The 27,275-nt window shown below is 38.0% G+C and overlaps 1 protein-coding gene across 1 annotated transcript in view; it reads left to right on the forward strand.

Annotated features, from left to right (window-relative positions):
• ZFP37 (ZFP37 zinc finger protein) overlaps positions 1-5,655 on the forward strand; it is a 44,044-nt gene extending 38,389 nt beyond the window's left edge. Inside the window, exon 4 of the mRNA XM_082842319.1 lies at positions 3,973-5,655. Coding sequence (XP_082698445.1) covers positions 3,973-5,483 — 1,511 coding nt within the window. The 3' untranslated portion in view covers positions 5,484-5,655. The remainder of the gene's footprint in view (positions 1-3,972) is intronic.
• The last annotated feature ends 21,620 nt before the right edge of the window (positions 5,656-27,275 follow it).

Below are 27,275 nucleotides of genomic sequence, written 5' to 3' on the forward strand. Positions count from 1 at the left end.
CTGTGGTCTATACCACCAGCATTATTTCCATTTTCTCCCTAACCCTTGCAGTCAAATTCCATAGGATCCATGCCTCTAACAATTTCTGACTTTAAAGTCAGCAGTGGTAACCTTCCAGTGCATATTTTAATAGTTTTGATCAGCCTGAAATTCTTGCCCACCTAGCTTGAATTATACCACTTGAATCTGATTTTATCGTTTAAGTGTTCCTTTACCAGTTTTTTCACCAGATTCTCTTCTTTCTCACTTTGAAGTGTCCCTAAGGTTTTGTCTTCTACTATCTATTCTTTTTTTAAATTCTGTTTTCCTCAAAGGAATAATCTATTGTGTAAATACAAGCTATTTATCCTATACTGGTGACTTCCAAGATAAATTTATCTTGTCCAGATAAATCTTCAATTCCTTTGTCTTATATTTTACCTCCTTACTGGATAGCTTATTCTCAGATGGTCAGAAATTGAAAGCTTTATCTTTCTTTCTAAATTAGAGCTTCCTTCCACCTTCCTTGTTTTTATCAGGGTCAGATTTTAGGCCTGTCTGCCATGGAGTTCCCATGAATCCTTGCTCTCTGCATTCCCTCTTACTATTCTTTCCTCAGTTCCTGATTCTTTTTCCCCCCTCAGTTCTGACTGACATCACCCAAATTATATTCATATTGTCCCATACCTAAATTGCTCCAATTCTTAGGTAGCTTATTAAATCCCCCCCTTAAAAAATTCATCTTAGATGTTGCTACCAAACATTAAAATATTCAGTTATTATATATCACTACAGTCCCCAAATTAGCAGAATGTCCACAATATCTTTTTAAGTTTCTTCTAACATTGAATTTTTCAAGACTCCATGAATTTCCCAAGACCAGAGGGACCAGTCCTTCAAATGACAAATGAAGAGACTTCATAGAGTTTTCTTTGTTTGTTTGTTTTTGTTTATTTTATTCTATTTATTTATTTTTGGCTGTGTTGTGTCTTCGTTGCTGCGCGCAGGCTTTCTCTAGTTGCGGTGAGCAGGGGCTACTCTTCATTGCTGTGTGCAGGTTTCTCATTGCAGTGGCTTCTCTTGTTGCAGAGCACAGGCTCTAGGCTCCCGGGCTTCAGTAGCTGTGGCATGATGGCTCAATAGTTGTGGCTCACGGGCTCTAGAGCGCAGACTCAGTAGTTGTGGTGCACGGGCTTAGTTGTTCCACGGCATGTGGGATCTTCCCGGACCAGGGCTCAAACCCGTGTCCCCTGCATTGGCAGGCGGATTCTCAACCACTGAGCCACCAGAGAAGTCCTTCATAGAATTTTTGATCCATGCATTAGTGGCTCCAGTTTTGGCTGTCTTCACTTTTCTCGCTGATACTTGGTGTTACAACTAAAAAATAATCCTGAGTCACTTAATACATACATTTTTGTCATTGCTACAGTGACTCTATTCTTGGCTCAGGTTCTTCTATCATCCTTGAAGTTTCTTCAAGGAAGGACTATTCTGTTACCTCCAATGATTTGCTGGGTCTAATGAGCTCCATGCTTCAGTTTCTGAAGTTACAGTCATTTTAGCTTAAAATTCATGTCTTAGTTACTGTCTCAGATTCAGGACAAGCTTATAGCCTTAATTACATGCTCTGCCAGACCCAGCTCACCCCTAGTATTACCCTATTATTATACCAGTTCACTAGTTCAGAGCCTCCTCCCCTCCCTCATGGTAAATTTCTCTTGTGGTGCTTTATATCTTTTCCAGCTGGCCAATGTCAGTTGGGACCAGCCCAAATCATCATAATAAGAGGTTCTTATAATGTTACACCTCAAGGGGAAAGGTTTGAGTTTTGATCCCTTTCTTCCCAGAAGGAGATTTGCCTCCATCCTCCCCAGCATCCTTGGACATTGGAAGATGCAGCCTTGTCATGCTACATAAAAGTTCTTGTTGGGCTTCCCTGGTGGTGCAGTGGTTGAGAGTCCGCCTGCCGATGCAGGGGACGCGGGTTCGTGCCCCGGTCCGGGAAGATCCCACATGCCGTGGAGCGGCTGGGCCCGTGAGCCATGGCCGCTGAGCCTGCGCGTCCGGAGCCTGTGCTCCGCAACGGGAGAGGCCACAACAGTGAGAGGCCCGTGTACCGCCAAAAAAAAAAAAAAAAAAAAGTTCTTGTTATACTCTTTCTCTCAGGATGCTTGCATCACTTAAATTTTCCTAAATGAAAAAGCAGCTGGCAACTCCAGTTCTTCCTACTATAACACTACTTTATGTATACTTATAAAAATTGATCTACTCCATGGGAACTAATCTCTTACAAGTTCTCCCTAAAAGTAATAGTATTTCCTGGCTGTATATTCAAACACCATAACTCTTTTCTGTTTGAACTCAGTTTTCACTTTATCCATGTAATGTTCTTTTACTAGTAAAACAACTATTCACTTTTTATCTCTTTCTTTCTGAGGTCATGGGGACTCTTATATCTGCTTCTCTCTTTGAGTCTCTTTGATTCCTATCCTGAAGCTTTTTCTGTTTTTCCATGTCCATAGCTGAAAAAGGCCACCCCCAAAATGGTAGTCCTAGCTTCTAAATTGTTTGGTTTTTACATATGTAACATCCATATCTAGCTAACAGAAGTCTTCAAGTTTCAATTCTAAGTTCTTAGGAGAATTGTTGAATAGCTGGAGCCTGGTGTTTACCACTGTCTGATCAATTGTTTTCAAGGAGAAGTTAGATCATATACTACAAACATGGCTGCCTACATCTGTCAGTGTGGGTGGTGGTCTCAGAGAAGGGAAGCATAGATTGAGAAGATATCTCAAAATGTATAATTGTATAATGTATGGAGGAAAGAATGTGAGCAATCACTTAGAGTTAGGAATTAGCTTAAAATTTATAATTGGCAATTAGAGTGACCTGACAGGAAGGTGTGCTCCATAGCAAACTACTGGAAAACAAGTGTGTGTGTACACTGTAAATCCAAATGGTGTAAAGTTTATTTGCCAATATCAAACTTTATAATATGGTAAAAACATCAGGTAACTCATAGAAACTGTGGGATGTTTCTTACTACAGGAATTGCATTATTATATTCATCATGGGTGGTAGCAGTGGAACATCCTTTCCTGCTTAATCCCTCAGTCATCTATATGCTGTTTAGTACTCTTTGATGGACTTACCTTATTTTCTCTTATTTTGGCTCTTTGGGGAGCAATAACAAAATTTTACTTGAGCTATCCTAAGTAAATGGAGGAATTTATTATAAGGCTTCTTGTAACCTAAGGGGTGATACTTCAGCTGGGGACTAGAACCAGTACTGGGAAGCCATTAGGAACTGGGATTATGCAAATGGTCTCTTTGAGGACACATGATCTTACATCTCTGCTTTTCTGTGGATGTATGCCTTATTCTTTGTACTGATGAACTTTCTGTTTACATAGGGAAAATGTGGCTTTGTAGTGCTTGTCTTATATCATTTTTAAATTTAGCACCCAGTGGAGACTAACTAGGGTCTAAGTTTTTAGGAGACATACTCTTATTGGACATCTTGGCTTGAGCCAGCTGTCTCCAACCATGACTATGGAGAGTTGGATGAATATAGATGGGCTGTAAGAGCCAAATACTATTGGTGGATTGGCAGTTATTAAATCTGGGCAGCTTGGGCTGAGGAGAGACTTCAAAAAGTGTCAACAACAATTACAAGCTTTTAACTTCATCTGTTTTTTATTCACTGCTCCTTGTGTTTATTTCATCTTTTATCCCAGGTTGCAAGGTCATATTTATAAACAGCCAAAGCCTTTTCTAATCACTATTGTCAATTTTCTTTTCCTGTTTTTACTACAGCACTTTGCCTCTCCAGTCAAAAAAGACAGAGACATTTGCACTTGATATTTCATTCACTTTAGGATACTAGGCTTGAATAAAGATTCAGCCCCACAACAAGGCATTTCTTTATAAGTTGTATTCCAAAATATGAGAGTGCAAAGATTCACAAGAATGTCTCATTGAATTCCACTTTAGAAGAAGTCCAGCAAGATGATGACCAGCTAGAGAACCACCAGGAATCTCAAAACAAACTCCTTGGGGAAGTTGCTTTCAAGAAAACAACTCTGACTAAGAAAAAGGGCCATGAATGTAGTTCATTGGGGAAAAAAAATGTGAGTACAAAATATGTTCCTTCAAAAAAAAAGCTTCTTAAATTTGATTCACATGGAAAGAATTTAGACTTACCTGGTCATGTAAGAAATTATGTAGAAAAGAAACCTGATGTAGCTAAAGAGCATACGAAATCATTCAGCCATAGCTTATCTGATACAAAGAAAGACAAAAATCAAACTGGAAAAAAATGTGAGAAATTACCCAACCATAGCTCATCTAATAGGCCTGACAAAACTCAAACTGGCAAGAAACATACTGAATGGGACAAAATTCAAACTGGAGAAAAACATAAGGAATCATCCAGCCATAGCTCATCTCCTACTAAGTGTGACAAAACTCAGAATAAAGTGAAACCATATGAATGTAATGAATGTGGGAAGGTTCTCAGCCACAAACAAGGACTCGTTGACCATCAGAGAATTCATACAGGTGAGAAACCATACGAATGTAATGAATGTGGGATAGCCTTTAGCCAAAAATCACACCTTGTTGTACACCAGAGAACTCACACTGGAGAAAAACCATATGAGTGTATTCAGTGTGGCAAAGCCCATGGTCATAAACATGCCCTCACTGACCATCTGAGAGTTCATACTGGTGAAAAGCCCTATGAATGTACTGAATGTGGGAAAACCTTCAGACATAGCTCAAACCTTATTCAACATGTGAGATCTCATACAGGCGAGAAGCCCTATGAATGTAAGGAATGTGGAAAGTCCTTTAGGTATAACTCATCTCTTACAGAACATGTGAGAACTCATACAGGTGAAATACCATACGAATGTAATGAATGTGGAAAAGCCTTTAAGTATAGCTCATCCCTTACTAAACATATGAGAATTCATACAGGTGAGAAACCCTTTCAATGTAATGAATGTGGGAAAGCTTTCAGCAAGAAGTCACACCTCATTATACATCAAAGAACTCATACTAAAGAGAAACCCTATAAATGTAATGAATGTGGAAAAGCCTTTGGACATAGCTCATCTCTTACTTACCATATGAGAACTCATACCGGTGAAAGTCCTTTTGAATGCAATCAATGTGGGAAGGCTTTCAAGCAAATTGAAGGTCTTACTCAACATCAGAGAGTTCACACTGGGGAGAAGCCCTATGAGTGTAATGAATGTGGGAAAGCCTTTACCCAAAAGTCACACCTCATTGTACATAAGAGAACTCATACTGGGGAGAAACCCTATGAATGTAATGAATGTGGAAAAGCGTTCAATGCAAAGTCACAACTTGTTATACATCAGAGATCCCACACTGGAGAGAAACCTTATGAATGTAATGAATGTGGAAAAGCCTTCAAACAAAATGCATCCCTTACTAAACATATGAAAACTCATTCAGAAGAGAAATCTCATGAGTGAAATTAGTGTGGGAAATCTGAACTAAAGGTTTTATTTAACCTTAGAAGTAGTCTAACTTTAAAGAATGTTAGAAAGCTTTTAACAAGAAGTTACACCTCGTTACACATGAGAGAATTTGAAAATGAATCACCACATGGAAGAAATGGATGGAGAGTTTAAACCTTTTATATAAAATATTTTAAAAATATTTTAAATGATCTATATATTCAGATTGAATATAAAGCTTTTAAAATTGTTAATAATTGAATAATCAGAGCACTAGAGAAACAAATTACATTTTCTGACAATTCCTGAGTTGCTTGAGGGTTGTGTACTTAAGCACCACATGTGAGAATTGAATTTGCGTATCTGTTTATTGCCATGTATAAATGTGTGTGACCATTGGTATGAGTTTCATCTTTGATGCTATCATGCAGCTCTTTCTTAATGTCTTTGCTAGTACCTGCCTCAGCAGAAAACTTTATAGAAGGGTTATTATCTATGTTAAAAAAAATGTTAACACAAAATTAAGAGAAAATGAAAGAAATCAGCTGAGAACACATAGGTGCTGGTAGGGAATACTATCCAAGATATATTGTTGAGTGAAAAAAGCAGGTTGCTCAACTGTGTATATAGTTTATTCCCACTTGTGTACAAAAGGGTGTGTGTGTTTTCCTGTCTGTCTGTGTGTATGTATGTATGTATTTGTGTATATATATGTATATTTATATGTGAGTAAATTGGTTTGAAAAAATACAAAAGAAACTTAGCGGTTGCCATTGGGCACAGGACTACAGGAATGGGGTCTGGGATGAGACGGAGACCTCCTTTTTATTGTATACTCTTTACATTTTTAAATCATGTACATATATTATTTTCACAATTAAAATCCTTTTAATATGCATAAATCAGTACTAATGAAAAATTTCACTGAACCCACTCCATGATGTTATTTGACAAAGTAAGAGTTTCTATGCTTATTCATGAATGAGGATATGGTATTAAATTTGATATTGAATTCACAAAGGCTTTTCCTATCAAACATGTTCTTTCATTAAAATAATGAATTACAACTATAACTCAGCACTGTGTTTCTTTTGTTCATCACATTAAAGACTGAGGATGAACTGTGATTGCAGCTGAGTGAAAGTGATTTTCTGCACAATCACTCCATTTTATCTCATATTCAAAGTGCTTATACACAAATACCTCAATCTGGGATTTCAAATATATTGCAGCAAATGGCACTACTTCCTGTTCTTGCCCAATAGCAGACCTTGTTAATGTATCACTGCACTCTTTCTGAGTGAATCTAGACTTGGCCTCAGAATCATTCTTAAGCATGCATTCCAGAAGATACTGTTAATCAATTTGGGTTTGCACAGGAAACCTATTTTCCTATTTTTACTCATGAGTCATAGATTAAAAAATACAGCTGAACTGTTCTAAAATTTAAGTTGTTACACTAAAAACAGCAACATAAGGACAAAAATGGTTTTGTAATATAAGGTAATAATAATATTTGATATGTATGTCACCTTTTACATTTTTCAGAACACATTCACTGCATTACCTGATTTATTCCTCAGAATAAACATATAAGTTGGTAGGAAAGACTTGTCTAGTCATGGTCAATACTTCTCAATAAATATTTCACCTAGATACTAGCCTAGCATAATTATGGACCCTCAACCATATGTGATTAAATGCCATCTTTGCAAATATTTCCTATTCCAATGCCTGCCTTCTTGAACTCATTTTGGAGAATTAAAAAGTATGAATATTTAGAATGAAACGTGTGCGTGTGTGTGTGCACATGTGCACATACATGTATTGAAAGATTAACTCACGGATATTATGCTCTCATTACCAAGTAACTTATTTACTGTCGGGGAAGAAAATGAAATGTGAAAGCCATTTCCATCAGTAATTTATTACCAGGTGAAAATCTAGCACTATGCACAGAATGAATCATCACTGTCCAGAGCTGTAGAAAATCTGTACTTTGTAGAAGAATAAAACAGTTGCACATATGGCTAGAAATTTCCTACACTTCTTGGAGAACCCATGGTAGTGCCACACCTGGGACAGTCAAGAATATAGGTATACCTGAACAGTAAAAATGAATGCTGAAAGTCATCCTGTGCAGTAAAAAATGAATTAAAATTTAGTATCAATTAATAGGAAATGATGTCTAAAAATAATTAGAAGCAAACAGGGCTTCCCTGGTGGCGCAGTTGTTAAGAATCTGCCTGCCAATGCAGGGGCACAGGTTCAAGCCCTGAGCCGGGAAGATCCCACATACCATGGAGCAATTAAGCCTGTGCACCACAACTACTGAGCCTGCCCTCTAGAACCCACGAGCCACAACTACTGAGCCCGCGTACCACAACTACTGAGGCCCGTGCTCCTAGAGCCTGTGCTCTGCAACAAGAGAAGCCACCGCAATGAGAAGCCCGTGCACCGCAACGAAGAGTAGCCGCCACTCGTCGCAACTAGAGAAAGCCCGCGTGCAGCAACGAAGACCCAACACAGCCAAAAATAAATAAATAAATTTATTTTAAAAAAAAATTAGAAGCAAACAATGAAAGAAAATAGACATACAGATGTGAGTCTAAATCAATGATACACCAGCTTGGGCATGCATCACAGTGGCCTGGAGGGCTTGTTAAAACATGGACTTTAGAAATGGGCCCCACCCACAAAATTTCTGACTCAGTAGGTCTGTGATGGGGCCTGAGAATTTGAATTTTAAATAAGCTCCCAGAAGATGCTGATGCTACTGGTGTGGGGACAACACTTTGAGAATCACTCATCTGAATAATTGTTTAAGTAAAATTTAAAAATATTTTTAAATGTTCCTGAGACATTTCTTCAATGTAAAGAAGAGGAGCAGGCATATATCCATAAAATTAATTATTAACAGTTTTAAAACATTTCTTTATTCAAGAAATATTGATCATCTACTATATGCTGGGCACTGTTCTAAATCTTAGAGATATAGCAGTCAACAAAACAAGAAGAAAAGAAATCTTGTCCTGAGAGAGCTTAATTCTAGAGTGGGAGACAGGCAGTAAATCTAAATATAGTTGTCCCTTGGTATCCACAGGGGACTGGTTCCAGGACCAGCCACAGATACCAAGATCTGCAAATGCTTACGTCCCATAGTCGGCCCTCCAAATCTGTGGTTCCATATCCAAGGATTCAACCAACCATGGATGATGTAGTACTATATATATTTATTGAAAAAAATCCATGTATAATTGGGCCCACACAGTTCAACCTGTGTTGTTCAAGAGTCAACTGTAATTAAAATACAGAGTATGACAGAGGGTGACAAGTGGTATGGCAAAAAACAAAACAGGGAAGGGAAATGCAATTGTAAGAGAATGCAGTTTTAAATATGGTGGTAGTGGTGATACAAGCTCAAGCTTACTTAGTGTTGACACAATCTTGACGAATATGAAAACAAGTCATGTATATATGATGGAAGAGTGTTCCAGGCATACATTTTTTAGAATCTGAGGGAGTGGGAAGAGAGAGAAAGATGCTGAACTCCTCTGACATACAGAAGAGGAAAAAGTAAGAAGTTTTTCTATTAAATCAAGATTTGAAAAATAATCAGATTTGCAGGAGAGGTAGAAAGCTCATACACTGCTTTTGGTAGTCAAGTTTGTACAATCTATTTAAATGTAAATCTGACAGTATACATCAAAACCTGAAAATATTTTGCACTCCTACTTCCAGGAATCTATTCTATGAAACACAGTCAGGGTGTACTATAATTATCACAGAACACAGAGAAGTTGGATAAAACATAAGTTGCCAATTGATTGATTAAATAAAGTATGACACCCTCATAAGATAGAAGTTGGTGTGGTAGACAGAGATAATTTGAGAGAAAACATGCAGGTTTTTTTAACATGAAAAACCACAAGACTGAGTTCATAGCAACCACAGCTACTGGAAAATGAGGGGAGAATCCCAGAAAAGAGAGACTGAAAGCGGGGGAACCCAAATTATGTGAATAAAGTCTGCACAAGTCTCTGGCTGACCCCTGAATCATGCAGGTATGGCACAACTCCTAACCCTTTGTCTTTTGAACTGAGCTTTCATTTGTGCTGCTTCCTCAGGGACAGAATTTAAAGTCTGAGTTCAACGATGTTAATTACTTGATAGAACAAAAACATTAACACTCCTCCAAGAAATATAATGGAATCCAGAATTGCCACAACTTAGCATTCATGATATCCAGGATACAAGACAAACTTACTTGACATTCAAAGAATTAGGAAAATGTGACCCCATTTCAAGAACAGACAACCAACCCAGAAACTGGAATAAGCTGATGAGGATATTAATGTAGCTATTATAACTATGCTTAATGAAATAAAATATGCTCAAAATGAATGTAAAGATTTTTAACTCAGAGAAGAAATAGAAACTACAAAGAAAAACCAAAAGAAAATTCTCAAACTGAAAAATACAATGTCTGAAATTTAAAATTCGCAGGATAAGTTTGCCAAATGTAAATTACAGGGGGAAAGAGTCATGGACTTGAAACAGATCAGTAGAAATGATCAAACAAGTGAGAGAAAAATGATGAAAAGACATTAACCTGTGACTTGGGGGACAAAAAAACATGTCTTGCATATATGTAGATGAAGTCCCAAAAGGAGAGTGAGGAGAGAATGGGACATACAAAATATTTGAAGATATAATGGCTGATATTTCCCCAAGTTTGGTAATTGACATAAATGTACTGATTTGAAAATCTCAGCAAACTCCAAGCAGGATGAAAATTAAGAAAGCCATGATTAGGTACTTCCTAGACAAGCTCTATAACTTAAAGATAGAAATAAAATCTTGGGACTTCCCTGGTGGCCCCAAGACTCCACGCTCCCAATGCAGGGGGCCCAGATTTGATCTCTGGTCAGGGAACTAGATCCTGCATGCATGCCGCAACTAAGAAGCCCACATGCCACAACTAAGAAGCCTGCATGCTGCAACTAAGACCCAGCACAGCCAAAATAAATATATAAGTAAATATTTTTTAAAAAAGAAGAGCATGTTCCAAATCAATATCTTTAAAAAAAGAAAGAAAGAAAATCTTGAAATCCAGGGGAAAAAATGACACATATTTGATAAAAACAATCTTAATGATTGGTGACTTATCAAAAACTGTGGCGGCCAGAAGACAGTGGATTGGTATCCTTAAAAATGCTGTAGAAAAAAACCTTCAACCTCAACCTCAAATTCTATATCCAGCAAAACTATCCTTTAAGAATGGCGGTGGGAAAAAAAAAAAAAAAGAATGGCGCTGGAGCAAATGGTGCTAAATAGTTTTTTTTTTTAAGCCACAGTTTCATTGTCTTAGTTAAAACAGGATTATTAAGTGGTGATTTTAAATTCTTTTTTTTTATTAGCAACTTCAAGTATAACAACTGGAATAAGTGTTTATTTTCTATTAACAAAAATGAATTTTGATAAAAAAAAAAGAATGGAGGTGAAATAATGACATTTTAGATAAATGAATTAAGAGAATTTATTCCCAATGACCATAAAGTTCTTTGGGTTGAAGGGAAATAATACCAGATGGAAACTCAGCTCTTCAGGAAGCATTAAAGAGTAACAGAAATGGTAAATACATAGGTAAATATAAAAGACTATTCTAACTTGTTAATTTCTTTAAAATACTTAGGATTGTTTAAAACAAAACTTATAACTTGCCTTATGTGGATTGTAAGGTATTTAGATGCAGTACATATAACAACTCTAGCATAAAGAAAGGGGAGTGGACCTATATTGTAGAGAGTTTCTAAATTTTATGTGCTATAAATAATAGCAGTTGAAAGTAGAATGAAAGTCAAGGTTGTATAGAGCAATATCTAGAGAAACCATTAAAGAGTAAAGCAAAGAAGTATAGCCAGAAACACAACAGATAAACTTAAATGAACCTCTAATAAGTATTTAAAATTCCTAATGGAAGCAGGAAAGGAGGTACAGAGGAAAAAAATCAAAGGGGAAAAACAATACAAATAATATGGTGGATCTAAATCCAACCATAGCAATAATTACATTAAAAGTTAATGGAGGGCTTCCATGGTGGCGCAGTGGTTGAGAGTCCGCCTGCCGATGCAGGGGACATGGGTTCGTGCCCCGGTCCGGGAAGATCCCACATGCTACGGAGCGGCTAGGGCCGTGAGCCATAGCCACTGAGCCTGCGCGTCCAGAGCCTGTGTGCTCTGCAATGGGAGAGGCCACAACAGTGAGAGGCCCGCGTACCGGGAAAAAAAAAAAAAAAAGTTAATGGACTATAAATTGGAAGATTGGGATTGACACATACACACTACCATATATAAAATAGATAACTAATAAGGACCTACTGTATAGCACAGGGAACTTACACTGTAATTGCCTATATGGGAAAAGACTAAAAAAGAGTGGATATGTGTATATATATATAACAGATTCATTTTGCTGTACCTCTGAAACTAACACAACATTGTAAATCAATTATACCCCAATAAAAATTAAAAAAAAAAAGTTAATGGACTAAAAGCTCCAATTAAAAGGCAGAGCTTTACATAATGGAGGAAAAAAAGCAAGACCCAGTTTTATGTTCTCTACAAGATCCAAACTTTAAAAAGTCACAGGTAAGTTAAAATTAAATGGATTGAAAATGATATATCATACAAATAGTAAGCATACAAAGGCTGGAATGGCTATATTAATAGCAGACAAAATAGACTTCTCTCTCTCCTTTTTTTTATTTTTAGCTTTTTAACTTTTTAAAATTGAGGTATAGGGAATTCCCTGACGGTCCAATGGTTAGGACTCCCAGCTCTCATGGCCGAGGGCCCAGGTTCGATCCCTGGTCGGGGAACTAAAATCCCATAAGCTGCATGGCACAGCCAAAAAAATAAATAAATAAAATTAATTTAAAAAAATAAATAGGGCTTCCCTGGTGGCGCAGTGGTTGAGAGTCCGCCTGCCGATGCAGGGGACACGGGTTCGTGCCCCGGTCTGGGAAGATCCCACATGCCGCGGAGCGGCTGGGCCCGTGAGCCATGGCCGCTGAGCCTGCGTGTCTGGAGCCTGTGCTCCGCAACGGGAGAGGCCACAACAGTGAGAGGCCCGCGTACCGCAAAAAAATAAAAATAAAAAATAAAGTAGAGGTATAGTTGATTTACAATATTACATAAATATTACGTGTACAGCATAGTGATTCCGAATTTTTAAAGATTATACTCCATTTATAGTTATTATAAAATATTGGCTATATTCCCTGTACTGTACAATATATCCTTGTAGCTTATTTATTTTATACATAGTAGTTTGTACCTCTTAATCTCCTACCCCTATCTTTCCCCTTCCCCCTTCCTCCTTCCCCCTCCCCATGGGTAACCAGTGGTTTGTTTTCTGTATCTGTGAATCTGTTTCTTTTTTTTATATTTATTAGTTTTATTGTTTAAATTCTATATGTAAATGATAACATACAGTATTTGTCTTCCTGTCTCTGACTGAATTCACTAAGCATGATACCTTCCAAGTCCATCCATGTTGTTGCAAGTGGCAAAATTTCATTCTTTTTTTATGGCTGAGGAGTATTCCATTGTACATATGTACCACATCTTCTTTATTCATTTATCTGTTGAAGGATACTTAGGTTGCTTCCATATCTTGGCTATTGTAAATAATGCTGCTGTGAACATTGGGGTGTGTGTATCTTTTCAAATTAGTGTTTCTGTTTTCTTCAGATATATACCCAGGAGTGGAATTGCTGGGTTATATGGTAGCTCTATTTTTAGTTTTTTGAGGAACTTCCATACTGTTTTCCACAGTGGCTGCACCAATTTACATTCCCACAAACAGTGCACTAGGGTTGCCTTTTCTCCACATCCTCTCCAATATTTGTTATTTGTGGTATTTTTGATGATGGCCGTTCTGACAGGTGTGAGGTGAAATCTCATTGTGGTTTTGATTTGCATTTCTCTGATTAGCGATGTTGAGCATCTTTTCATGTGTGTGTTGTCCATCTGTATGTCTTCTTTGGAAAAATATCTTCTGCCTATTCAGGTCTTCTGCCCATTTTTTAATCAAAACAGACTTCTTGATAGAGTGTTATCAGACATAAAGAGGGCCAATTAAAAAAGATGAAAGGATCAATTCATCAGGAATACATAACATACATAAATGTCTATGCACCTAAAAGAGTTCCAAAGTACAGGCACACTTCAGAGTTATTGCAGATTCGGTTCCAGACCACCACAATAAAGTGAGTATCACAATAAAACAAGTCACATGAACTTTGTAGTTTCCCAGTGCATATATAAATCATATTTACACCATACTGTAGCCTGTGGTGTGCAACAGCATTATGTCTAAAAAAATGTACATACCTTCATTTAAAAAATACTTTATTACTAAAAAATGCTAACCATCATCTGGTCCTTCAGTGAGCTGTAATCTTTTTGCTGGTGGAGGGTCTTGCCTCGATGTTGACGGCTGCTGACTAATCAGGGTGATGGCTGCTGAAGGTTGGGATGGCTGCGGCAGTTTCCGAAAATAAGACAGCAACATTCGTGGCACCCCCAAACAATTACAGTGATAACATCGAAGATCACTGATTACAGATCACCACAACAAATGTAATAATAATGACAAAGTTTGAAATATTGTGAGAATTACCAAAATGTGACACAGAGACACAAAGTGAGCAAATGCTGTTAGAAAAATGGCACTGAGAGACTAGCTTAATGCAAGGTTGCCACAAACCTTCAATTTTTAAAAGACATTTTTTTCTGCAAAGCGCAATAAAATGAGGTATGCCTGTATATGTAGCAGAAATTGAAAGAATTAAACAGAGATATCAATATTCCACAATCGTAATTGAAGATTTTCACATCCCCCTCTAGGCAATTGATAGAACAAACTAGACAGAAAAAATTAGTGAAGATATAGACTACCTGAAGAGCACTGTGAAAAACCTTGATATTTCTAGAACATTAGCTCTACAACTGTAAAATATACAGTGTTTTCAAGTGCACAGGATATGTACACCAAGATAGAAAAATGCTGGGCCACACCACCAGTCTTGATACACTTAAAACAATTAAAATCATGCAGAGTTTGTTCTCTGACCACAATACAATTGTGATTGGGATCTCTGGAGACGGATTCTGAGATAGAGTTGAAGTTTCAGGTATTTCTTAAAGATCAATACCCATGAAAGGAAGGGGGAGAAGCAGGATTAGGCAAAGGAAGTTTAAATACATTATAGGCCCAAAAATGTCAACCTGGTGAGGAGCTCTGGGGTGAGTGTTTTTCTCTTCCAAGTGTCCTGTATTGGGTCTTCATACCCTGACCCCAACCTTGCTCATTCACCAGATGCAGGCTTCCCTGCAAAGGGCATGACCTTGGGTGGGGCAGCTCTCTGTAGCTGAGGCCCACCTTTAAGTAGCTGACAGCTAGAAATTGTCTTCTAGTTGTACTCCCCACAGCTGAGCAGTAAGATCTTCCTTGCAGAAGAATCTGGATATGCACCTCTATGTCTATCATAATCCATCCCTTGCTCTGCTCAGATATACTTCTCCATACATATCTATATATCTATGTATATCTCCTATATATCATTATATCTTGGCTGCACTGCTAACAAGCTCTGTGACCTTTTGGTGCCTGAAATTCCTCCTCTGTAAAACAGGGATAATAATGGTTTCCCCCCTCAGCATTAAATTAGATCAGAGGTCAGCAAATTTCTTCTCTAAAGGGATAGATAATATTGATAAATATTTTAGATTTGGGGGGCCATACGTTTCTGTCATGACTCCTCAACTCTGCTGTTATAACACAAAAACAATCATAGACAATATGTAAATGAGTGAGCATGGCCAATAAAACTTTATTTATTAAAACAGACAGCAGGCCACATTTGCCCACGGGCTGTAGATTGCGGACCCCGGAATTAGATTATACATGTAAAAGAACTATTAATTTAGGGCCTCATAAGGCAAAGGAGATTCCCTGATCCTTGGCAAGGAATTTCCCCCCAAAACAGGAGTGTGTGGCCATTCCCAACGGAGAGAGTCACCTGAATCAAGATGTGTAGGTACGATCAGGATGTCAGATCCAGGGATGTGAAAAGTGGTTTATTATACCTGCTATTCTGTTGAGAAATCCCTTCTTCACTCTGTTTTCCTGACAAATTCCTGCTCCTCTTCCAAGACTCAGTTTTTAAAATCATGTCCTAAGCCTTCCTGAGAGCCCTTCCCACACCTCCATCACTACCACCCAGTCCCTGACAGAGTCAGCCCCCTCTTACTGTGCTCCCGCAGCACACATCATGCCCCTGTCAGAACACTGATCACACTGCACTGGCATTATCAGATTGAGCTCCTCCCTTGCATCATCAAGCATGGCAATAATAAATGTGTGTGACTGAAGGAATGCATGAGCTTTACATTACGGAGAAAAAGTTGGGAGACATAAATATATAGCTAACAAATCAGGGGAGCTAAACTGATTCTGACACAGTCTTGCCCTGAGTAGCTGTCAGACCAAAGGGGAGAAAGACACAAGTATTGGAAATCCCAGTCCCAGACAACAACATGGCTGTGACAGAGGAAGGCATGTTCAGCTGTGCCCATAAAAAGGAACAGATGCCTGGGGGATCTGGAAAAACCTAGAGAGAAGAGGATGTTGGAGCCCAGCTTTGAAGCATGAATAGTAGTTCTCCTGGCATATGGTTGGGAAGGATATTCCAGAAGCATGAAGTACACTGTATCTGATTTTAAAGAGCTGAGTGACCCCTGAGAATTAATCTCCAGTGTCTTTAAGCATTAGTTAGGGCTGGCTATTCTGTAGTAATGTTAAAAGGTAAACTAAGGCATATTAAAATTTTTAAGAGTTTGAGCAAAAAGTGATTTGAATTGGGCAGCACCAAACCAGAGGTGGTTAGAAGTACTCCACTGGCAGGAGCTGGGGGGTAAGACTTTTACAGAGAAGACAGAAGCAAAGCAAGGAAGTTATTTGATTGCTGGTAGTTTAAGCAGTTGCCTTATTTGTAGTTCCCCTTATTTGGGAAAGCTTGTTGGCTGTTTGTGATTGGTTGTCCTTAGGTTTTGATTTCTTAACGTCGAGGCATTTGACAGGCATAGGTTTTGGTTTGCTTATGAAGGCTGCTAAGGCATTAGAATCATCTCAGTCTAATGGCCTCCTTGTTTAATTAATTTAACAGTAATAACATTATATGGTATTTATTATTTTAAAACTAGATTCTGGGACTTTCCTGGAGGACCAGTGGTTAAGACTTCGCCTTCCAGTGCAGGGGGTGCAGGTTCGATCCCTCGTCGGGGAGCTAAGATCCCACATGCCTCGCAGCCAAAAAGCCAAAACATAAAACAGAAGCAATATCATAACAAATTCAATAAAGACTCTAAAAATGGTCCACATCAAAAAAATCTTTAAAAAAAAACCAAACTGTAGATTCTAAAGTGCTTTTCACTGACACTGACGCTGTAGCTTTCTTCCTTAGGTCAGCAAACATTGAAATACCCAAATAAGTATTTCACAACCTTCCGCTACTTTACAACATAGAAAGGACTAAAGGAAAGTGGCTGACCCAAGGCCACAGAGAAAGTTCAAGACCAGATTGAGAGGAGAACCCAGGAGTTCTGAATTATCCTTCAGAGTTTAACCCCAAACACTTTCCCTCTGCTACTATCTGATGTGTCTTTAGCAGGGGCAGAGTCTTCCCATCCCAGTCAGGGAAAGTGCCCCTGGGAGAAGACATCTGAATTTCATTTTTCAGGATGATTATCAGTAGTTTGCTAGATGAAAGGCAACCTGACTTTCCCTCTCCCAGGGCTGTCTCCGGGGGAGAACACTGCACCACTCTGACTTCTCCACCTCAGTTAAAACTCAGTTAAAACCTACTTCAGTAAACATAAAATAAGTGCTCAATAAACATTTACTGTTATTATTACCATATCTCAGATTGTCAAAGTGAGGCAATGTTACGTAGATCAAACAACTTAAACCCTCAGAGACTTCTCATCGCCTTAACAGGAGGGGCTTACCCTGCTTTGCTGTTCCACTTCCCCATCTTTGCTTTGCACCCTCCTGCTGTGTTTCCATTTTCTACACGTCTTAGCTGAATAGGTTCCATCCTCCTATACCTGGAATTCTTTCCTAGTTTATGTCTTTGCTCCTTCATTGTTTCCGTACACCTTTTCCGTAGCTCCCGTATTCCAGTTCTCACAGACTTTGCTCTGAGAATTTTCTGCTGTACGGCACCAACACCTACTCGAAATATGGCGCCTCCCAGTCTGTCCCACTTTTCGCTCAACGGGTGCGGCCATGTTAACCCCCTGGCTAAGGGAGACTAACAACCGGGGAAGTCTCGCGATAAAGGCAAGTCAGGATCCGTGCCACATTCCGCGATAGCGCAGAGGGTTGTGTCCGCGGCGTTGGAAGGGGCGGATTGTAGCTTTCAGCTAAGGGCCAGGGAGGGGAGGCAGGAAGGTGAGGAGTCCGGTTCTCAGGAAGGGTTTCAGTCACTGACTGCGGTGTTGGGAGTAAGGGCGTCATGTTTGACCAGCGATTGAGCGTTTGTAGCGGTCCGTGTATTCCGGTCCTGTCGTGGTTAGTCATTAAGGTGGCTTGCCTAAGATAGTGATTGCCGCCCAGTGGTGCTGCTGGTAGTGGACTCTGAGGAGGGTCAGAGGCTTACTGTGGGGTTTGTGGGGCTAGTGATTGGCCCTGCCTGTGTGAGTGATTCAGAGCCTTTCAGGGTCATGGGTTGAAGTGACAGAAGTCAATGGTTGGGGCCCTGAAGCGGGGGTATCCCTTCCTAAGTGTTATTTAGGGCCAGTGAGTGGAGGCTGTAGTGCACCTGCGGGGCGCCTCTGTGATAGCTTAGGGAGCAGGCGGCTCGTGGTCAGTGATTGGGGCTACAGCTTAAATTTTAACAGCTTGCATCCAGGCTGCGCTCTGCACATATCATTATGTGCTGGGTTTCCTTGTGTGGGTTTATGCCAGCAAGGATGTTGAGGATGGGGGAGAGTTCCCATCCTTCCCCCAGAGGTTCTGTTTCCATCCTTGGATCTATCTCCTAAACAGACTTCAGGCAGTTTATGTTCGCTGCTACTAATCTTGTAACTAGTCAAGTACTTCAAGCCAAAGCCTTTACTCAGAAACACTCTCTCAAACCTCCTTTGCCTTCTCCCTGTCCTTCAATCTATGCGCTGTCCCTGGACAATTTTAACCACACTCATTGTATCAGTTTCCACCCTTAAACTCATGACTTTACCATCTATAACTCCAGCCCAGACTTTTCTAACAAGCTCCAGATTCACAGTAGCCAGCTCTCTCCTACACACCTCTGTGAGGTTTACTCACAGACTCTTCAATCTTAGCATGATCAAAATAGTTATCTTCCTTCTTCATACTTTACCTACTCATCCTACTATATTCTACATCATTATAAATGACATCATTCTTCATCCAGATAGGTATAATAAAAATCCAGAAATCCTTATTATTTCCTTTCAGGCAAACTCCCTCTAGTGAATTGTGCCCTTTAGAACTTCCTTGATATGATCTTGGATTAAGAGGTCAGTAGGACAATAGCTGCTAAAAATAACTATCATTTTTTGTTTCAAAAATAATAAAACTTTATTCTAGAAAAATTGGAAACTGAAAATGCTAAACGCAACTTAATAGAAATCACTTCTAATCCTGCCACCCAAAGACAACCATAACTTTTTTTTTTTTTTTTTAATTTATTTGGCTGTGTTGGGTCTTCGTTTCTGTGCGAGGCCTTTCTCTAGTTGTGGTGAGCGGGGGCCACTCTTCATCGCAGTGCACGGGCCTCTCACTGTCGCGGCCTCTCTTGTTGCGGGGCACAGGCTCCAGATGCGCAGGCTCAGTAGTTGTGGCTCACGGGCCTAGTTGCTCCGCGGCACGTGGGATCTTCCCAGACCAAGGCTCGAACCCGTGTCCCCTGCATTGGCAGGCAGATTCTCAACCACTGCGCCACCAGGGAAGCCCCATAACATTTTGATGTATGTCATTTTAGTCACTGTTTTCTTTTCAACATGTTTATTGTTTTATGACTTATTTTTCTTGCTTTGTAATTCAACAAGAAAAACTTTTTCCAGTACGTAAATACTTTTATAAGACATTTTTAATGACTGTGTGGTATTCTATTTTTTCGGTAATTGATTTAACCAATCCCTATTGTCAAACATCTAAGTGGTTTCTACTTTTTAGGTGATAAAGCAGCATTGTGATAAATATTCTTGCAGATACATCTTTGTGTATATCCATGCCTATTTTTTTTTAGAATTGTTTATCTATTATGGTAAAATTTCCAAATCTTGTGCTCATTTAAAAAAAAATTGTTAGTATTTATTTTGGAGTGCTATGTTCTGAATTCAAGTTCTCTATAAGATATGTTTTGCAAATGCTTTCTCCCAGTCTATGATTTGTCTTTTCATTTTCTAAGCGGTTTCTTTAGAGGAGAATAGTTTTAATTTTGTTAAGTCCAATTTATCAATTTTTCCTTTTAATGGTTTGTGTTTTTTGTATCCTCGTTAAGAAATCTTTGCCTAAATTGAAGTCACAAAGATTTTTTTCCAGTGGTTTCTTCCAGAGATTTTGTATTTTTAGCTCTTACACTTATGTTTAAGAGCTCTTTTCAGTTAATTTTAATATATTTGTGAATTAAAGTTGAGGTATATATTTTTGTATATGGATACACAACTGACCAGCACCATTTGTCAGAAAGATTATCCTCTACTGAATTACCTTGACACCTATGTCAGAAATCAAATATATATATTTTACTTTCTTCCTTTTTCCACTTATATTTACATCTATGCTTACCACATTGTATTTTGTAATTTTCTTTTAATTCTTGAAATCAACTTTCTTCTTCTTTTTTTAGAATAATAATAATAATAATAATAATAACGGAACTATTCTAGTTCCGTTACATTTCCATGTCATTTAAGAATCAGCATGTCGGTTTCTACAAAGAAACTGAGGATTTGATTGAGATTTGATTGAACCTATATATCAATTTAGAGATAATTGACATCTTAGCAATTTGAATTTTCCTTTCCACAAGGCATGATATAACAATTTATTTAAGTCTTATTTAATTTCTCTCAGCAGTGTTTTGTAGTGTTCAGTGTACAGGCCTTACACATATTTTGTTAAATTTTCTCCCAAGGTTTCATATGTTTAGGGTACTATTGTAAATGCTATTTTATTTTCATTTTAATTCAAATTTTTCATTGTTCATATATTGGGTGGACCAAAGGGTTCATTCGGTTTTTTCGTAAGACAGCTCTAGTAGCACTTAGTTGTCTTTAACTTCATTCAAAACAATTTGTGACAGCTGTCATATCAGTGTGCATTTAAAGAAAGACTTATCAAAATTGATGAATTTTTGTGTAGCCATTTTAATATTGAAGAGGAAAAAAAAGCAACATTTTCAGTATATTATGCTTTATTATTTCAAGAAAGGTAAAAACGCAATTGAAATGCATAAAATGATTTGTGCAGTGTATGGAGAAGGTGCTGTGACTGATTGAACATGTCAGAAGTGGTTTGTGAAGTTTTGTGCTGGAGATTTCTCACTGCACGATGCTCCATGGTCAGGTAGACAAGTTGAAATTGATAGGGATCATATTGAAACAATAATTGAGAACAATCAACATTAGACCACGCGGGAGACAGCTGACATACTCAAAATATCCAAATCAAGCATTGAAAATCATTTGCACCAGCTTGGTTATGTGAGTCGCTTTGATGTTTGGGTTCCACAAACGTTAAGTGAAAAAACCTTCTTGACCATATTTCTGCATGTGATTCTCTACTGAAACATAAGGAAAACGTTCTGTTTTTAAAACAAATTGTGACAGGTGATGAAAAGTGGATACTGTACGACAATGTGGAACAGAAGAGACTATAGGGCAAACGAAATGAACCACCACCAAAGGCTGGTCTTCATCCAAAGAAGGTGATGTTGTGTATATGGTGGGATTGGAAGGGAGTCATCTATTATGAGCTCCTTCCGGAAAACTAAACAATTAATTCCAACAACTACTGATCCCAGTTAGACCAACTGAAAGCAGCACTTGATAAAAAAACATCCAGAATTAGTCAACAGAAAACTCATAATCTTCCATCAGGATAATGCAAGACCACATGTTTTTTTGATGACCAGGCAAAACTTGTTACAGCTTGGCTGGGAAGTTCTGATTCATCCGCCGTATTCACCAGACACTGCACCTTCGGCTTTCCATTGATTTTGGTCTTTACAAAATTCTCTTAATGGAAAAAATTTCAATTCCCTGGAAGACTATAAAAGGCACCTGGAACAGTTCTTTGCTCAAAAAGATAAAAAGTTTTGGGAAGATAGAATTATGAAGTTGCCTGAAAAATGGCAGAAGGTAGTGAACAAAAGGGTGAATACATTGTTCAATAAAGTTCTTGGTGAAAATGAAAAATGTGTCTTATTTTTACTTAAAAACCGAAGGCACTTTTTGGCCCACACAATATAAGTATAATTGTTTACTGTATTACTTTTATTCTGTTACCTTGTTTAATTATTTACTGGATTTAGTAGTTTTTAAAATAGATTTCTTAGGATTTTGTCTGTGTAAATTTTCTATGTGCAAATAAAAACTAGTTTTATTTTCTCCTTTCCAATTTGTGTATGCCTTTAAAAAGTTTTTATTCTTGTCCTAGCACACTGGCTATTACCTCTAACACAACATTAACTAAATGTGAAAAGAGTGGACTTCATTGCTTTTTTCTCAATCTTAGGAAGAAAGCATTAAGTTTTCACCATAAAAGATAATGTTAGCTGTAAGTTTTTTGTAGATGTCCCTTATTAATTTGAAAAAGTCCTTTTCATTCCTAGTCTAAGAGTTTTTGTTTTTTTCCTTTATCCTGAATGGGTACTGAATTCTATCAAATGCTTTTTTCTGCATCTATAGAGATGAGCATATGGTTTTTCCTTTTTGTTCTGTTAATAGTTTTATTTCCTGACTTTTAAACTTTAATCCAACCTTACATTCCTGAAGTAAACCCTACTTGTTCATACGTTATTTTTATATATTTCTGTGCAGCTCACTCCTCTTAAGTAATCTGGTTTGAATATTCTAAACTCCTTGGCCTCCCTGTTGTCTGATCTTTTTCTCCTCAAGTTAGTGAACCCCTGGCCTCTCTTTGAAGTATTCCTCCCTGAGAATTTATCCTGGAGACTTCCTCCGGGATGCAGACTGGGGCAGTCATAGAGCTCACTGGATTCATTTTTCTTAAGTATCACAGTTCTGTGCTGTTATTCAGTGTCTGAAAACCATTGTTTTATATGTTTGTCCAGGTTTCTAGTTGTTTAAGGTAAGAGGGTAAATCTACTTTCTTTTATTCCATCATGAATGGTAGTGAAATTCTTACCTCCGACCCCATTCCCCTAAGAAGTTTTTTAAGAATGGAATGGTCACATGTATTTTCAACTTCATCTGAAATTTAAAATTCAAAAAATAGCCCTAAATTTTTTGTAAAGAACACCCACAGAGGGATTTCTCTACCTGATAAACTTATGTAGAAAACAATAATAATTAAAGTAGTGTAGTACTGGCCCAGGAGTAGCTCAGTAGTAAAAAAGGGGGAGTCCAAAAATTATATATGTATATATAATACATATATATACAAATATATATATGTATCACATATATAACACATATATATACATATATATGTATTACATATATAACAGCTGATGCTTGAACAATGTAGATTTGAACTGCATGGGTCCACTTATATGTGGATTTTTTTTTCAATAGTAAATAGTACATGTTATGTGGTTGTTAAATCTGTGGATGCAAAACCGCAGATATGGAGGAACTGCAACCTTGTATACAGAGGGCTGATTATAAGTTGTTATTTTTTTAAATAAATTTATTTATTATTTATTTAGTTAGTTATTTGGCTGCGTTGGGGTCTTTGTTGCTGTGCGTGGGCTTTCTCTGGTTGCGACGAGCGGGAGCTACTCTTCGTTGCGGTGCACGGGCTCCTCATTGCAGTGGCTTCTTTTGTTGGGGAGCACGGGCTCTAGGTGTGCAGGTTTCAGTAGTTGTAGCATGTGGGCTCAGTAGTTGTGGCACATGAACTCTAGCGTGCAGGCTCAGTAGTTGTGGCGTATGGGTTTAGTTGCTCCACGGCATGTGGGATCTTCCAGGGCCAGGGCTCAAACCCGTGTCCCCTGTATTGGCAGGTGGATTCTTAACCACTGTGCCACCAGGGAAGCCCTGATCGTAAATTATACTCAGATTTTTGACTGCGTGGAGAGTCAGTGCCCCTAACCGCCACGTTGTTCAAGGGTCAACAGTGTATATTTATTTATTTACAGGGATATATATTTGGCATTTCAAATGCAAAGCCATAAAAGTGGGATTGGTAGATTTGAACAAATAAACCAAAATACTGTATTCGAAGTCAGAAAAACGAGAGACAGATTTGAGAGGAAATATTTGCAATGCATACAAAGGAAAGGTATTAATAGTCAGAATATAGCAAACGTTTCTATAAATAAAACAGATAAAGGTAACCTATCTGAAATAAAAAGTTTCAAATGATAAAACAGGTACTTGTCCAAAGAAACATATGAATGATACCTAATTTTACTAGTAATCAAAGAAGCACAAATAAAAATGAAAAAAAATCAAATAGGCAAAAATAATTTTAAAAATTGATGTATGAGTTAGGTTCCAGTCAGGAAAATAGAACCTATGCTAGATGGTTCAATAGAGGGACTTCAATACAGGGAAGTTGTAGCAAAGGTGTAAGAATGCCTTAAAAATGCAAAAAGGGAAAAGTGAGACACACCAAAGTTTAGCACCAATAGGAATTTCCATGCTTCCAGAGACTGAATATTTGTGTCCTCCCAAAATTCATATGTTGAACCATAATCCTCATTGTAAAAGTATTTGGAGGTGGGGCCCTTGGGGGTAATTAGGTCTTGAGACTGGAGCCCTAATAAATGGGATTAGTGTCATTATAAAAGAGACCTCAGAGAGCTCTCTTGCCCCTTCCACCAAGTGAGGTCACAGGATAAGATTGCTGTCTATGAACCAGCAAACATCATTAGAGTTGTAAATCTACCAGAGCCTTGGTCTTGGACTTCGCAGCCTCCAGAACTGTGAAAAATTTCTATTGTTTGTGAACCATCCAGTCCATGGTATGTGTTCTGTTTTAGCAGCCCAAATGGACTAAGACATGCACTGCTGGTAAGAGTATGAATCATCTCAGTCTTTTAGAAAGATAATTAGACAATATCTAAAATTGATTTAATCCTCTGTGATTGTGTCCTAACCAAATAAGGGTGTGGATAAAGATCTGGCTATAAGTGTATTTATTTCACATTTGTCTATGATAGCAAAAATTGGAAATAATATGCTAACTATTGTGGAAGGAAAATAAAAATGGAGTCAGTATTGCTAAGAGGGCTCTCTAAAATGGAGCCAGGATGCTATTAAGGAAGTGTAACAGGCACACCTCAGCCTGGATGGAATATGACCTTTGACCACTTATTGTCCTGATGAAGTCATCCAGAACATCTGCTAGATACTCAAGATACCTACCCTAAAATGACTCGTGATTTCTTAAGGACAAAGAAAGGCACATCAGAGTCAATCACAGTTCTTGCCAGGCAACTTTTAACAACCTCATGGCTTTTTATCTTTATCTTTAAGATATCTTTATCAGAGAGTCTTTATCTGACTCTCTTCGCTGGAATACTCTTTCACGGACACCCGAATCTGTGTCTCCCGAGCTGCAATTCTTAAGACCCCAAATAAACTCTTCTTATTTGCAGACTCCTGCATTATTTTTTGGTCGACACTATTCAAGTATTTTATTTAGACTCAGTTTGATGGAAAACTATGTTACTGAGATAGGCTGGACCTGGTACCATTTACTGGAGTGCTTGCAAGAAACTATAAAGGACTAAAAATAACTGCATGCATGCTAGTTGGGGCAAATTATGAACAATAAGATACAAAAGGCCAAAACCCAATTGCCACTTCTGAGGTGCCTGGAGCAAAATCAGAATACTGTGCATGATCCCTGCATATAGCACCACCAAGGGAGTGGGCAGATCACCTAAGTCATCCCTGCAGCCTGACCCACATATCACACCCTACTCTCACCCTATTTAAGGAACAAGCTCACCCCTCCTCAGGGAGAAAGGAAGGGCACCTGTTACTTGTTTTCACTCCCTAGTGCTGCAGCACGAGTTCCAATAAAGCCTTGCCTGAATTTCTCGTCTGGCCTCTTACCAATTTCTATTGATTAAAGAGTCCAAGAACTTGGATCAATATCATTACCATTAAAATAATACTGTAGAATAATATTTAAAGACATGAAGGAATACCAAAAAACGAAATTTAAAAAGCACTTTTCAATATATCACATTGCTCTATTTTTAATTTTAAAAGCATATATAATGCATATTTAGGCATATGTAATTATATATAATTTGCACATATATGCATAGAAATAGCCTATTATGTAAAAATATAATAGTGGGTATATAGAGTGGGATTTTATCTGATTTTAATTTTGTTCTTTTTTCTTATCTCTATTTTCTACAGTCTATATATATTCTTTGTATATGAAAAAGTTAAATATGTACATTCCTTTTAAATTAAATCCATTTATTGGACTTATTCTCAAAAATAGATGTGGAGGAGGGCACAAATTAATGTACAAGGATTCACCAAAGAGTACTATTTTTGGTAGTGATAGGGCTAGAGTAGGATAATTAAATAGTTAGTTTAAAAAAACCCACTAGGGGATTAAAGATAGAAAGGGAATTTTAAGGGAGTTTGGGAGACTGTTGCAACCTAATGACCTCTCAAGGAAAAATCCAGTAACCTAGCAACAATCTACCTTGAAGGAAGACCAGGTGCATTCAAGTGCCAGGCACACTCAAGCCACAGGTCCTGATAATTAAAATGTAAGACAGTAGATACGGATCTACATCTTGTTACATGAAGTCAGGGAGTTAATGGTTCTTGAAGAGTATCATTTCTGCATGTAGCCACGACAGGAATGTAGGTGAAAGGGGACATTATACTGAAACTTGAGATGAATTACCATATTTTAGTATATATTACCACCCTTTTGCTAATATACATATGATTTAAATAGCACTATGACAGTCTTGGTTAGACCATATAGGGTCAAAGAAGAACTAATGATGTAAGCCTTGATGTCTATCCAAAAATGCGGAAGAAGGTGGTCTTCTCCCCTCCCCACCTTTTCTTTGATTATAAAAATGTAGCCCTTTTTGTTTTCAAGGCAGAGCCCTCTCAACAGGCCGATTGTCTCTCACAAGCATACTATGCTAATAAACTCACTCTTCGTCTGTCTCTCGCTGAATCCTTTCTGCATTGAGACAAAAGAATCTGAGCTTCAGTAAATTCTGACACCAGGTGAGTGGTTTTAATTAAAAGGCAGTGGGTTCGAGTCCCCTCCTAAGTATAGGGATCAGTGGGTTCAAGTCCCAATCTGAGGTTTGGCTGGACTTGAGTCCCATCTGAGAAGGAGTGCAGTTTCAGTAGCGTTAAAGTGAACATAACCTAACAGAAAGACAAAAAAAGCTAGAAAAAAATTATCACAAAATATGGCCTCATTCTTTTTTTTTTAAATGAGGGTGTCTTTCTTCCTTCCTTCCTTCCTTCCTTCCTTCCTTCCTTCCTTTCTTTCTTTCCTTCTGGCTGCGTTGGGTCTTTG

Source organism: Leucopleurus acutus (assembly GCF_964270905.1).
Source record: "Leucopleurus acutus genome assembly, chromosome: 7".
Classification (NCBI taxonomy): Eukaryota; Metazoa; Chordata; class Mammalia; order Artiodactyla; family Delphinidae; genus Leucopleurus; species Leucopleurus acutus.